Raw genomic sequence first — 13638 nt, forward strand, 5'->3', positions numbered from 1 at the left:
TTTTAAATTTAAGGTGTGTACTGAAACTGCGTATTGATTCTGGGGATCGCAGTGATGCCAACCATTTAGTTGTGCTTAGAGAAGGTGATAAATGAGAGAGGTGATATCATCTATTGGCAAATGAATAAATATGGCACAGCAGCTCTAAGGGTAATTGGCCTAATGTTTTTTTAAGCCTTTTAACATTGATGACTCAATGCTTGAAGCTCAAATTTTGTCACCTCCCTTATAGATATGCTAAGAAGCCAAGGTTTAAATCAATTATAAAGCTTTAAAAAAGTCTAATATATGTGTACACCATTGAAAGCATGATAGAGCATGTATTCTTCAAATGCCCATGGAAAGAAAGGGAAGAGCAGCAATATTTCTGTTTGGTTTAGACTGCTCTTCTTCATTCAACTTCACATCAGCTTCCATCAATCCTTCTTGTAAACTACTGTCTTGGTAAAGAAGTGCGTGTTGTATTTGTTATAAAATGATTCTTTTATCTTTAATTGTGTTACAGAATCGCAGAATCACAGAGTGGTTGGGGTTGGAAGGGACCTCTGAGATCATCTAGTCCAACTCACCTGCTAAAGCAGATTCACCCAGAGCAGATCACACAGGAATGTGTCCAGGCGGGTTTGGAATGTCTCCAGAGAAGGAGACTCCACAGCTTCTCTGGGCAGCCTGTTCCAGTGCTCTGGCACCCTCAGAGTAAAGAAGGTTCTCCTTCTGTTTAGATGAAACCTCCTGTGCTTCAGTCTTGCCTGTTGCCGTTCATCCTGTCATTGGACAACACTGAAAGGAGTCTGGTCCCATCCTCTTGACACCCACCCTTGAGATATTTATAAGCATAAATAAGATCTTCTCTCAGCTTCTCTTCTCCAGGCTCAACAGACCCAGCTCTCTCAGTCTCTCCTCATAAGAAAGATGCTCCAGACAAAATCTGCTTATCCTCTTTGTGTTTTATTGGTGGATGTGTGCATGCCACACACAATGGGATAGTGGAATGGTTACCTCCATTTTAGAGTGAGGAAAAGAGGAGGGTTGTGTCTGTATCAGAGTGGGTTGCCTAATGTGTGGCATCTGTCTTGTCCCTGTCACTGCTATTACCATTATGCCTTCCTTTTCTAGCTAGAGTTCTGCCAGAAAAACTTATGTTGAAAGTGTATGTTGTGTTTTCTGGCAGATTTAGGACTTGCGTGCTTGCAGAAGCGCACTTCTCGCTGTGCTGTGTCATTACATGTGGCATCTGTGGTGGTGCTCCTTTCCCAGCCCCCATCTTTATGAAACAATACCTTGCTGCGAGGTTGTGCTCTGGGGCTTTTCATTGGGTAATGTGTGACCTGCTCTCAAAATGGTTGGGTGCCACTGAAATTCTGAAAGTTTGGTGAAGTCCTGTGTTTGTACAAGGTCAAACTGTAGGGATTAAATGGAGTCCTTTTATGTAGGCATGGGAAGAAGACTGAACTTCTGATTTCTAATGATGTGTCTCGCTGGCAACTGTCACTGAACAGGGAACATCCATTCTGATTTTATGCAGTCATATTATAGTTTTTTAATATCAAAGGTAGCTTTAATCTGTGTGAAATGCTTATCATATTGTCCTTGCAGAATACTTGGCTAAACTCAAAACAAAAATTAACTATAGTGTGAATCACTCAGAACTCTAGTTTACTTTCCATGCTGGGGCTGTAAAGATCTTCATGAACATTTGATTAACCCCTAAACATCTAAGGATGCTCATTTTACAGATAATAATACTGTGGCAGAATTAGATGAAACAAGTTTTATGATGTTTCACAGTTAAGAGCAGCTCATGGCAGGCTAAAGGAATAAAAGCATAGGAAGAAACACTGTCTAGCCAAAATTATTGTTCCTCCAAGCTCTGAGCAGTACATGCTGAAAGAATGATTATCCACCAAATAGGAAATCTTTTCTTCTATTCTTTTGAAGCAAAATAATATGCTGACACTTCTCTTTATCTACTGATTTTATTTGAAAGCATTAATTTAAAAAAAAAGCCCACAAACCAACTTCTTATGTGGATCTGGAGTCAGTTCCCCGGAATGAATGCTCAATATAAAAATCTAATAGGTAAAAAGAAAGACATTTATTACATAGCAGCTGGCATAAATCTTGCTTCTAATGAGGATAAAATCCATGTAAATGAATCATTAGAGTAAATTGTTGTAATTAGGATTTATTCATGACAAAGGTCTCATAATTATATAATCAACTTTTAGTGTATTAAGATTTATAGTCTGAACTCTTGATTCCATTTTATTCATTTAGAAGCAGAATTTGTTAGAGGAGGAGTGTTTTTGGGAAGCTGTCTTGCTACATCCTCTCAACTATAGATGGAATTTGATTCCTTTTCAAATATCATCTAATTCTGGGGTTGCAGAAGGCTCAGATTCTTCTGTGGCAAAAATAAAACTGTTAGCATTTTAAAAGGTCTCCCCAGATACTGAGGTCAAAGCTTCAAGGCCTTTTAAGTGCTAGGCGTTTAAGTAACTTCCAGCTTAACTGTGGTGTGTATTTGTGTGTGCACATCTTCTGAGTGTTGTGCAAATGGCAATGGACCAACATGACAGCAAGCTGCAGCCAACTCATTATTGTCTGGGCTATAGAAACTGGTCTCAGTCCTTGCCAGGTGAATAGAAGCCGGATTGACTATAATAGAGGAGATTTAAGGTCATCAGCAATCCAACTGCGAGCTGTGTGTGTCCACTTCTCCGGTGGGTGGCAGGTAACGGGGATGGAACTGCTCTCTGAGCCCTACCATCTCGAGTGCAGCTGAGACCCCTCAACAGGGTGCTGTGGAAGGGTCTGAGAAATAGAGGTCAATGGCTCAATATCCAGATGGAGATTGGGGCACAAGTGGTGTCTCTCAGGGGAAATTTGGGACCAGTACTGTTTAATACCTTCATCAATGAAGTAGATGGTGGGATCAAGTGCACCCTCAGCAAGTTCATGGATGACACCAAGCTGAGTGCTGCAGTTGACACGCTTGAGGGCAGTGATGCCATCCAGAGGGACCTGGACAAGCTTGTGAAGTGGGCCCTTGTGAACCTCATGAAGTTCAACAAGGCCAAAGGCAAGGTCCAGCACCTGGGTTGGGGCAAGGGCAACCCCCTGCATCAATACAGGCTGGGGGATGAAGGGATTGAGAGTAGCCCTGCGGAGAAGGACTTGGGGGTACTGGTGGATGAAAAATTGGACACGAGCCAGCAATGCGCACTTGCAGCCCAGAAAGCCAATTGTATCTTGGGCTGCATCAAAAGCAGCATGGCCAGCAGGTCCAGGGAGGTGATTCTGCTCCTCTGCTCTGCTCTGGTGAGACCCACCTGGAGTCCTGTGTCCAGCTCTGGAGCCCTCAGTACAGGAAAGTCATGGACCTGTTGGAGAGGGGCCAGAGGAGTCACCAAGAGGGCTGGAACAGCTCCGCTGTGAGGACAGGCTGGAAGAGCTGGGGTTGTTCAGCCTGGAGAAGAGAAGGCTCCAGGCAGACCTTATTGTGGCCTTTCAGTACTTAAAGGGGGCTTGTAAGAAAGATGGGGACAAACTTTTTAGTAGGGCCTGTTGCAATCAGACAAGGGGTAATGGTTTTAAACAATAATAACTTTGTCTGCTGGGCTGTTCGCCTGACAGTTTCAAAACCATTACCCAAAACAGTTTTGAACGCAGTTTCCAAGTTTCTTCTTGGCAAAACTGGAAGGCTTCCAGTGAGATGTTGTAAACCACCAAAATAATGCTTTACTTTTATTAATCTAGGAGTTGAAGGCAAGTTTGAGCAGATATATTGGATCTGACAGTTTCTGGCTTGAAATTGGAATAGATTTTTCAACCTCTGAAGTTTTAAGAAGTCTGAATTACAATTACAAATTTTCTAGTCTTCTTTCCAAGTTAATGCCATTTAATAGTTGATTTTAAAGGCTAATTCTTCTGTGTGCTGTTCCCCATCCTTTCTGCTTCTACTGAAATACAATAAAAGCAGCTGTGTTGCAGTGATTTGTCTCTTTTTGGCTTCAAGTCCTTTAGACGCTGCAGTCAGAACAGTTAGAACATCCTCAGGCTGGTTTTAATTACAGCAATGTCTGCAAGCATCCCTGAAGCTTGAAGGATGATTTTACATCTAATCTGTTGCAGGCAGGGTTTTGAATTGATGGCCATCCAACATTACTATAAGGGGTTTCAACTTTGTTTTTTGTGGCTTTGATTTTTATTTTGCCCTGCATTATGCTGCAGTGCTGCCAGCACTTCTGTCCCCTGGTTTTCTGTTCAGACTGGCATTGAATAAGTTGGATCAATTTGTCCTGTGTTCCCCAGCAAGGGCATAAGCTCACACAAAGTCCTGGTACTTGACCCGGCTCTGCCGCTCTCCTGCTCTCCTTGTTATGATCACTCATAAATCATTCAGAAGAGCATATTAACTCCTGTGCTTTATTGTGTAAAACGTATCTGATGGTGTAAGCAGCTCGTGTAACATCTTCTCAGATTTTTGCAGGTACTGCCAGAATCTTAAAGTTGTTTAACCCTCCTTTATACTGCTGGGTTTAGATAACTTAGTGATTTTTGCTTTATAAGGGAAAAATATTTCCCTCTGGTAGAAAAGCATTATTATATATATTTAGGTGTGGCTTGGGTAGGGTTATTTTGTGTACTCATGAAGCAAAACCAAAGTGGCATACTTCTCAACAACAGAACTTTTTCAGAGGTGGTTCTTACAGAATATAGATTCTTTTTTTTTTTTTTTTCTTTTTCCTTTGATTTTCCTAGAACTCCAGGTGAATTCAGGGCAATCCTCTTTCCACCTTTTGTCTCCTCTCCTCATTTAATTAAGTCTGGGCATTCAGGTACTCAAAACCCATGAGATTTAACAGGTTTCTTTGAGACCATTAATGACTCACAATGAATGCATGCCCTGTTTTCTACTCTTTACTAAATATAGAGGTGGGACTGGGTCACAGCATCCTCGGCTGTCATTGGCACCACATCAACCTTCTTAACCAAGTTGAGTTCTGTCTTTACAGCTGTAGGAATTTTTGCCTTCAGTATTCATACTGAGGGGCCTGCTCCTAAACTTCACAGCTTGAATGCTTAGGAATTGGCTTTGAATTTCCAGCCTACATGTGGTAGGTAGTTTAGAGGCATTAGTCCTTGTGTCAGTGGTATATCCTTCAGTGTTTAACTGTGGATATACTGACTGATGATAATCCTGTCCTTTCTCAGGCTGGTTCGGGGAGTCTGAATACTTTTGAACACATTTGAATGCATTCTTATGTGGTAGTCTCTCAAATACAGCTGTTTGCCACACTGTCCCATTGAGCTGTGCCCAAAGGAGGGGATTCAGATGTCCAGCATCCCCTGTATGATCTCTCCAGTGATTGATTCCCTCTCTTTGCTGGAAAAACTGGGCAGTGCTCAAGTGCACTGCAGAATTTTATTCATGACTGCACATTATGTTCTGTGCTGCCTTAAGTAGTTGAAATGACTTTATTACAGCCGTGCAAATGAAGCAATTGCAGCATGGCCTGGAATTAACTTGCACTGGGAACTATCTTGGCCTTTTTCTGTTCTCTCTCAGCCTTTTCTTTTTTTTTTTTTTAATAGATTCAACTATATGCATATTTTCAAATACCATCCTACTTGATGTTGATTAACACATTCTGTACACAGTCCATCAGTGGAATTTCATTTTGTCTTCAATATTACTTTTGGATTTAGTTAGAGAGACCTAAGACTTTCATTTCAATAACGCCTTTGTGTGCTAAAAAATTTGAAAGTCTAATTTCCTGCACACCACAGTAATTAAAAATTGGAAAAAAAAGATTTGGCTTGCAAATATTGCACACACAGTGAAGCAGGAAAATGTGCTGAGTTATACTTGTGGATTAAAAGATTGATTGGTTGCTTTATGAAGCCCTGAAGTTAGCCACCAGTGTCTAAGAAAAATCGTGTTCAAGGTTATGGTATGTGTCATCTTTCTTGGCAATTGACTGGAAAATCTTCTGAAGATTAATCCAAGTTTTGCTGTGAATAAATGTCACTTCTGTCTCCTGCAAGATGTCTCATGTCCCCTTCAGCCTTGAAAAGAGAAGGCTTAGGGGAGACCTTATCACCATGTTCCAGTATTTGCAGAATAGCTTCATATAGAAGATGGAGGTTCCCTTTTTACAAGGAGTCACGCAGAAAAGACAAGGGGAAATGGGTACAAGTTACTCCGGGGGAGAGTGATTGCACACAAACAGGAAATCTTTCACGATGAGAACAATCAGCCATTGTAATAATCTCTGCAGGGAAGAGGTGGATTCCCCAGCACTGGAAATGTTTTAAGATTCAGCTGGACAGGGTGCTGGGTCAGCTTGTCTAGAGTGTGCTTTTGCCAAGAAAGTTTTGTCCAGGTGATCGTTGAGGTCCCATCCAATTTGGTATTCTGTGATTCTATGATGAAGGTTCTTCTCTCTCCACAACTATTTCATACATGCAGCGTACCACTGGGAAGGAAACACGCCAACCTGAGTGGTAGCTGAGGGCTGGGAAGTGACGTGTATACCAGTCTGGCAGCCACTGTGTAGCTTTTAGGGAAATAAGCCACTGTGAAGGATATATGCTTTGGAGGATGGGTTGTCAGCTGCATGTGGGCACATACACGCACCCCCACCTGTCTCCCTGTCTTGTACATAACACTACCATCCGTCATCCCTTTCAGGCTTTTGCTGTTTCTTAGAAATGTAATTCTTTTTTTTCAGTGTTTCTTCACAGGTTTTTAAACAGCTAGGCTGTGGCTAACAGCTGCAGTTGTGTCTCAGTAGGGCTTTGGGTTGGAGATGCAATTACTCCATCAAGGAGCCTGCAGTAGGACTGAGGAGCACTGGAGAAATTCAGCTGCCTTGTCACTAGGCACAGTAGTGACTTTTCTCTTTGTTTCTATAAATTTTGGTCTTTAACAGTGTGCAAGTGTTACAGCACAAAAGAGTTGCAGCACCTTTTGCTGTTTTATTACAGTTCAGTGCTTTGAAGAATTTCACAAAATGTGATGTCATCTCTGCTGTACCTCTTTTGCCTGGTGAGAGGACAACTGCCATGCTATTGCTGATGCTGATGTAATTTGTCTCCTTGGAAAAGACTTTGTTGCTCGTTTTTCCCCTTTTCCTCCTACTTTTTTTGTTTAATTGGGATTCAGGGCTTTAAAGCTCCTCATTTCTTTGAGAAAGGGATGGGTTTTGTTCCTTCTCAGAGAGAGGGTGAATTACAGTTGCACCTGCACAGGTACATTCTTGTTCCTATATATGATTTAAGGAAGATGTCAGCTGCTATTTTCTGAAGGATTTGCTATACTCCCTGAGAGCATATATAAACCTGTTGGCAGCTAAGGGCCTCATGTCATTAAGTGGAGCATATATTGGCATTACATGCCTTTGAATTTACTCTTTGAGTGCTTCTCTAATGGATTCTAGCTCGCTGCACTACTCTTGTATTTCTCTGTGGCACAGGCATATCCAGGGTATACTCATGGCCCCTGATTTGTGTTTGTTCTGTAGGGGAGCAGATTGATTGATAGAAGATGGTTTTGGTCAACAATGGCCAAAGGTGGGTTGTGAGTTCATGCTAAATGACAGCTACGCTGTATATGTTAGAAAAACTTACTCTGAGCTGTACAGGAGTATTTCTGCTATGGATGGGCTTGACTGCACCATGTATGTGTAGCAAAGATCTCAGGTGTTGTCTTAAGCACAATCGAGTGTGACATGCTAATTCTACAGCTCATTTCTCCTTTCTTTTATGCCTCTTAGGTTGTTTCAAAGATGACCGGATTGTATTCTGGACTTGGATGTTTTCCACATACTTTATGGAGAAATGGGCCCCCCGGCAAGATGATATGCTCTTCTATGTCCGTCGAAAACTGTCCTATGTCAGTGGTGATAGTACAGAGGGGAAAAAGGTAAGTAATGATATATTTTAACCTAAGAAATTTAAGGTAACGTGGGATTCGGTGTTCTGGAGTACCTGAAACATCTGAAGAACTACAGACCAAGGATAAGGAATCCCAGCTCTGCCCACCACAAGAAGTTATGCAAAACTGGCCCGTAGAGAAATACTGTGATTAACACTGTGAACATCATCAGCAGTATGAATGGGCTTTGCTAGCGCATACTCAAGGAGATCAGAGAGTTCGTGTGATTTTTTGGGAAGCTTTTATGTTGGTCAGCCTGTATTTAGGGGGAAAGGGAGGACATCCGTGCTGATTTTTGTTTTGCTTTTCAATGATTATAATTTATATTAATAAATGGAAAGTTTATAGAAAGAGAGAAATAAAAGAAGAGGAAGATGGTCACTCTGGTATTTCTGAAGAGCCCTTCCTGAGATACCAGAGTATCAGGAATGAACACCTATTGGGTACTTGGTAGCAGAGTACATACAGTCTCCTGGAACTGGAATACAGTAGTGACAAACAGTGGAGAAATGACTGTATTTTTATAATGTACATTTAAAACAATATGCCCTCCTGTTGAACACATAATCACGTACCCTAGTGCTGCTGCACAGGTATTTTCTCATTAAAGTTCTAAGAAACTTCCCAGCATTTCATGGCAGTTTTTATCATAGTTGGGTGAAACAGAAGCAGAAATATGATGATTTTAGTGGGAATTAAGGAGTTGGCTGCAGATGATCAAAAGCAGGAAGAAAAAGAAAAGACTGTGCTTAACATATTGACATATGTAAATAACTTACATTGTTGTTGAATCACAGATGTATACTAATGGTGTATGTGGGTGTTTTTCAACCAGCTATACCAGAGTTCTCTGGGTTTAAATGTGGTGATATAAAGAACCATAGTTGCTAATTCTCTTGAGAAAAGGATATCAAAAGATTTATGCACATTTTTGTTGGAGATACAGAAAATAGGCAGAACTATCTTCTCTCTTTCCCCCACCCCTCCAAGTTCCATCATTACAATCACTGAGGAGAAGATGGCAAAATATTATTCTTTCTCAGTCAGGTTAGTGGTTTAGTAATCTTCATCCAGCATGCTTGGAGTTTTAAGAGCTTTTGAGTAAGCTTTCATCCTGATTGTTGTTTAAATGACTGTTCCTGTTTCACATCAAACAATATTGTGGCTTCATTTAGCTTAATAAAAGCATAGGTGGTTTAAACTCTTGTCCTTCCCAACAAGGAAGATGAACCTCAGAGGAAGCCTGCTCGCTTAGATACATTCAAAGACCCCGATCGATCTCTGTTTAACTTATTAATCAGTTTAAAGTGTTTGAACCTTTCATGGAGAGGAGACAGTGAAATAAACACTTGTATTTGCTCTAGAAGCTTTATTTAAGCCTCCTAAAAGCATCATAAATAATTTTTGGTTTTGAGAGTGGTAGTTATTACACAATCAGCATTAATTAATTGTTTGGTGTAACAACTAAGACGAGGAGTTTACCTTATAGCACACACAGTATGTTATAACTCCCCCTTGACTGTTGGCATTTTGATTAGCCTCTGAGAAATGAGCCTTTCCTGTGGCTTTGAAATACTTCAGATGCTTTGTGAAACTTCATAGTTCGGTGGTTCTTTGGTATCTGTTCAGCTTTCCTCCTGTTTGAATTAAATGACTCCTCTTGCATCTTATTTTTGAGCCTGTCCTGTGCCACACCAAACAAATACCTCTACTTTGAATTATGACAAGTTTTTATTTTCCTGTATGGTTTTGGCCATTCTTTCTTGACAGATGGGTGTCAAAATACCAAAGTCATATCATTAAAAGTGGAAAAAGCTAGAGACTGATATTTATAGAAGGTAAATATAACTTCAAACATCCCTGTCACTCACCAAACTGTGTGCTCTCATTCACATCCCCAGAGGTGGACTCTGAAAAGGCAGATGAAAGGGAGAGATTCGGAGTTGCTTGGCACCATGAAGGGCTAGAACCAGAGCTGCACTGTTGGGTCCTGCCTTGTGCCCAGGCTGTGCTGAATGGCCTGGTGATGATTTCTCCATGAGCCACACAGAATTTTAACCATTAGGTAATCGTAGAAGTGGGTCTCTTTGTAGCTTGGGTATATACTGAAGCAAGTTCATTGTCGTTCTTCCATAGATGCCATGTATTTGCTCTGCATTTGCCTGGCTGTAGCAGGTTGTGGCTGAAATTCTTCTGGCAGAGACATGGGAGGTGAATCGTTGTCCTATGATGTCTGAGAGCATTCGTTTATATACATGAAAATGAGATCTGCATGGCTTTGAGGACAGTAATCTTCTGTAGGGCTGATGACAATGACAACAGAAATGAATTGAGTGGGGAGGGGCTGTTTCCCTGAATGCTGACAATGGTGATGTTTGTCTTCTGAGATGACGAGCTCATGCGGCTTGTTCACATCATTTGCATGTCATGGTGTGATGATTCCTGTCAACGAGAAACAAGTGTTAATTTGTCAAATGGTTTCCAGGTTTTGATGGCTATCCTGTGTGATTAAAAATCATTCCTGCTTGTGGTTGTTTTTTTTATTTTTCTGTGCTTACTGGAGCTGAAGAGTGTCAGCAATAACTTTTGATTTCAAGTTGAAGTGTAGTAGAGGATAAGGAGAAAAAATCCTGATAGATTAAGATTAGAGGTTCTGCTCAGTTTTAAGGTTGAATGAGAAGGGCTTTGGATGCAGCTTAGTTACAACAGCTTGAAGTAATAATTCTCACGATTTGGTGTATTTCAATAGGTGATGATGGTAAATTTCCCTATAATTTTAAATTTATTTTTAAAAGGCCTTTTAAATTACCTGCTTTATAGACCCCTGGTCTAAGCAACTTTCCATTTGTTTCTCTTTTCCACTCCACCAATTTCTAAACTGTGCATGTACAGGTGAAACAGAAATTGAGCTCTTAATATGGTGTGTGCCAGGGCAGAACTTCTGTATTGAATTTTGGGCTGTAGCTGTTACACAGACTCTTGGATCCCAGAGATGTGCATTCAGCTCTGGGTTTCCTTGCTGTGTCACAACAACAATCTTGCAGTTTTTCTTGCCAGGTTTTGAAGATACTTCTCTTAGTGTCCTTAAGCAAAACCACAGACCCCATCTGTCAGGATCTGTACAGCAGGGTGCTGTGGAGCAGAGCTTTTCTCAAGGTGAAGGGATTTATTAGGCCTTTTTAAGGTGGAAACCCTTTGACTTGTTGCTCTTTATGCACTGTTAAGTCAAGACTTGAGAAACTCCTTTGCTGCTGCCTTACGCATCAGCTGATGTGACCTACTGAACAATCCTAAGCCCTAATCTTCACTTACACAGGGTCCCATATCGTGCCATAACATAGAGCTTTAAAGTTTAAAGTGGTTGGACTTGAGATTCTGATTATAAAACATTATTAGATCAAGATTTCATATTTTGCACTCTTTCCAGTGCAAAAGGCATTTATAAGGATTATGCTTTGTTACAGCTGCAAGCTGCTAATCTTTCTGTAGAGAGGAGCTTTACTTTCTTATGGGACTGTAGAAGATGCCAGTATGGTGTTAACAGAGACAACTGCTGGGTAGGGAAGCTGAAGTAAAACTTCAGTGACACACGAGCAGAGTTGTATTAACCCCTGCAGCCTTGCATCATGTCTTGCCACCTGAAAAGGGTGCTCTATTTATAAGGCTAAGCAATAAGAAAGATAAATTGAAGATGCTGTTGGTATATATTCTGAGCTTGCCTAAATTTTGGAGTAGGTCCTGTTTTCTTCTGTGTCCTATAATTGTAGAGGAGCAGAGTTGCTGCCAAATGCATGGGGTAGGCATTCAGGCTGCTAAGGCTTCAGAAAGCTGAAGCTGCTGATATTGTGGCTGCAGCTTCAGAAACAGAACTGTACAGGAGCCATGGTTTACACGTTTATGTGCATCTGGACGTGTGACACAACAAATATTGACTGTGGTGGGAGACCAGTTAGTTTCTGAAGCTAAACGACTTCAGGCACGTGTCTCTCTCTGAAAATCACAGGATTTTCCAAGCTGAATCTCTGATTCACTGCCACCATCTGTCTGGCTGGAAGATTTGACAACCCAAACTTAGCATCTAGCAGAAATGCAAGTTTTTAAAATCTTACATTGCTGTGGCTGTTGGTCTGTTGTATATTTTAGAGCAGTGCTGCTTTTTAAAAAAATTATTTTATTTTTTGAACACTGTAAAGAAACAGGATGTGTCCAGAAGAGCTGTTTGGTATACTTCATAGCAGTTCCACATCACCATCTGAATGCATCAGAGGAACAAATGGCAAAAAAAAAACCAACATTTTTTTTGACACATAAATTCTCTCCTTGTGCATGGATAGTATATGGGAACAAACAACGATTGCAACATGTGCAAGTCAATACAGAGACTGTTCTGCCTCAGCTCCTCTGTTGTGCAAAATGCTTGGAAGTGTTGCACTGAGTAGGAACTGTGGCTTCTGTGGAAGAGGACAGCATAAACACGTTCCTCTCATTTTGAAACATGAAAGAGGAACACTGGCATTATTGGATTGTTATTATGATTTCCTTTAAGGAGCTCAACATCTTAAATGCAAAGATTTGGCTTTCCTTTTACAATTATCCTCCTCAGAAATTCCTGTGTGCTCTCATGCTATTTTGCTGATCTTTGGTTCTCTAAATACATGAAGGTAAAGGAGCTGCTGATAGCCTCTGCTCATGATGCATCGTTTGCAAAGACCATCTCCATTTCCTACATGTGCTGTGACAGACTGCTTGGCAAAAGCGAAGAGAAGAATATTGCCACAGGTTTGACAAGAACATCTTTCTCACACAACATTGATTCCGGCTGGAATATGCTCATGACATACTTGGCAGGCTAATGAGCATTTGAGGTGGAGATGCTTTCATATTTTGTCCTATTTCCAGAGTAAAATTGTGTCTGAGGCAAAGCGAGCGTGCAGCTGAAACATCCTCACAGTGTCACTGTCGTAAACTCCTGACTCAGGAACAGAGCGTGGGTTGTGGGGCCATTTTTAATGAGCTGCTTTTTCTTGCTTCCAGTCTTTGAAGAACTCTCCTTAAGTAGTCAAATAGGGTGACAAGAAAGCCAGGATCAGAAGTTAATTTAATAAGAATTGCACTGAAACATGGCAGCTCTGAATCATGCGGCTGAGGAGGTGCTCTGTTCCCTGCGGCAGAGAGAAACTTCATTGGGAAGAAAAGCCCAGACTTGGTTCCCCTATCTGATAGAAGTGTAATGAATAATTCAGTGTCACAAATGCAGCATATCTGAGTCACTAGAGGGTTGAGGGACAGAAGAGCACTGCTGTGCTGGGCTTTGCACCCTGGAAAAGGTTAAAGTGTCTGCTTGAAGCTCCCTGAAAGCCTCATCAGGCTACTAGTTCAGCAGAGCACTTTGTGTGTTTGATCTGTGGGTTACAGTCAGTGTCAGCTTGCTTATTAGAGGTATGAAAATGTTTGTTTTCAGCGTTGAAATTAATATATAATTGAATTTATGCAATGGAATATCATAATGGAGTCTATAATAACAGTAGTAATTAAAACTTAAATACCTAGTCTATCCACCACCAGGTTTTCCCGACACACACATTTTCTGGTCAGTAACACAGTTTGTGCATTTCCATGTTCAACAGAGATGGTTTGAAATATGATGATTTTTTAACATTCTCTGGTTGTATTTCTCCCATGTCTTTGTCTGCTGC

The 13638-nt window shown here is 41.0% G+C and overlaps 1 protein-coding gene across 3 annotated transcripts in view; it reads left to right on the forward strand.

Annotated features, from left to right (window-relative positions):
• KIAA0930 overlaps positions 1-13638 on the forward strand; it is a 92577-nt gene that overhangs the window by 45162 nt on the left and 33777 nt on the right. For all 3 annotated transcript variants that reach the window (XM_080351928.1, XM_080351929.1, XM_080351930.1), the window contains exon 2: positions 7782-7930. In XM_080351928.1, coding sequence (XP_080208054.1) covers positions 7782-7930 — 149 coding nt within the window. The remainder of the gene's footprint in view (positions 1-7781; positions 7931-13638) is intronic.

Source organism: Nesoenas mayeri, assembly GCF_963082525.1.
Source record: "Nesoenas mayeri genome assembly, chromosome: 1".
Taxonomy (NCBI): domain Eukaryota; kingdom Metazoa; phylum Chordata; class Aves; order Columbiformes; family Columbidae; genus Nesoenas; species Nesoenas mayeri.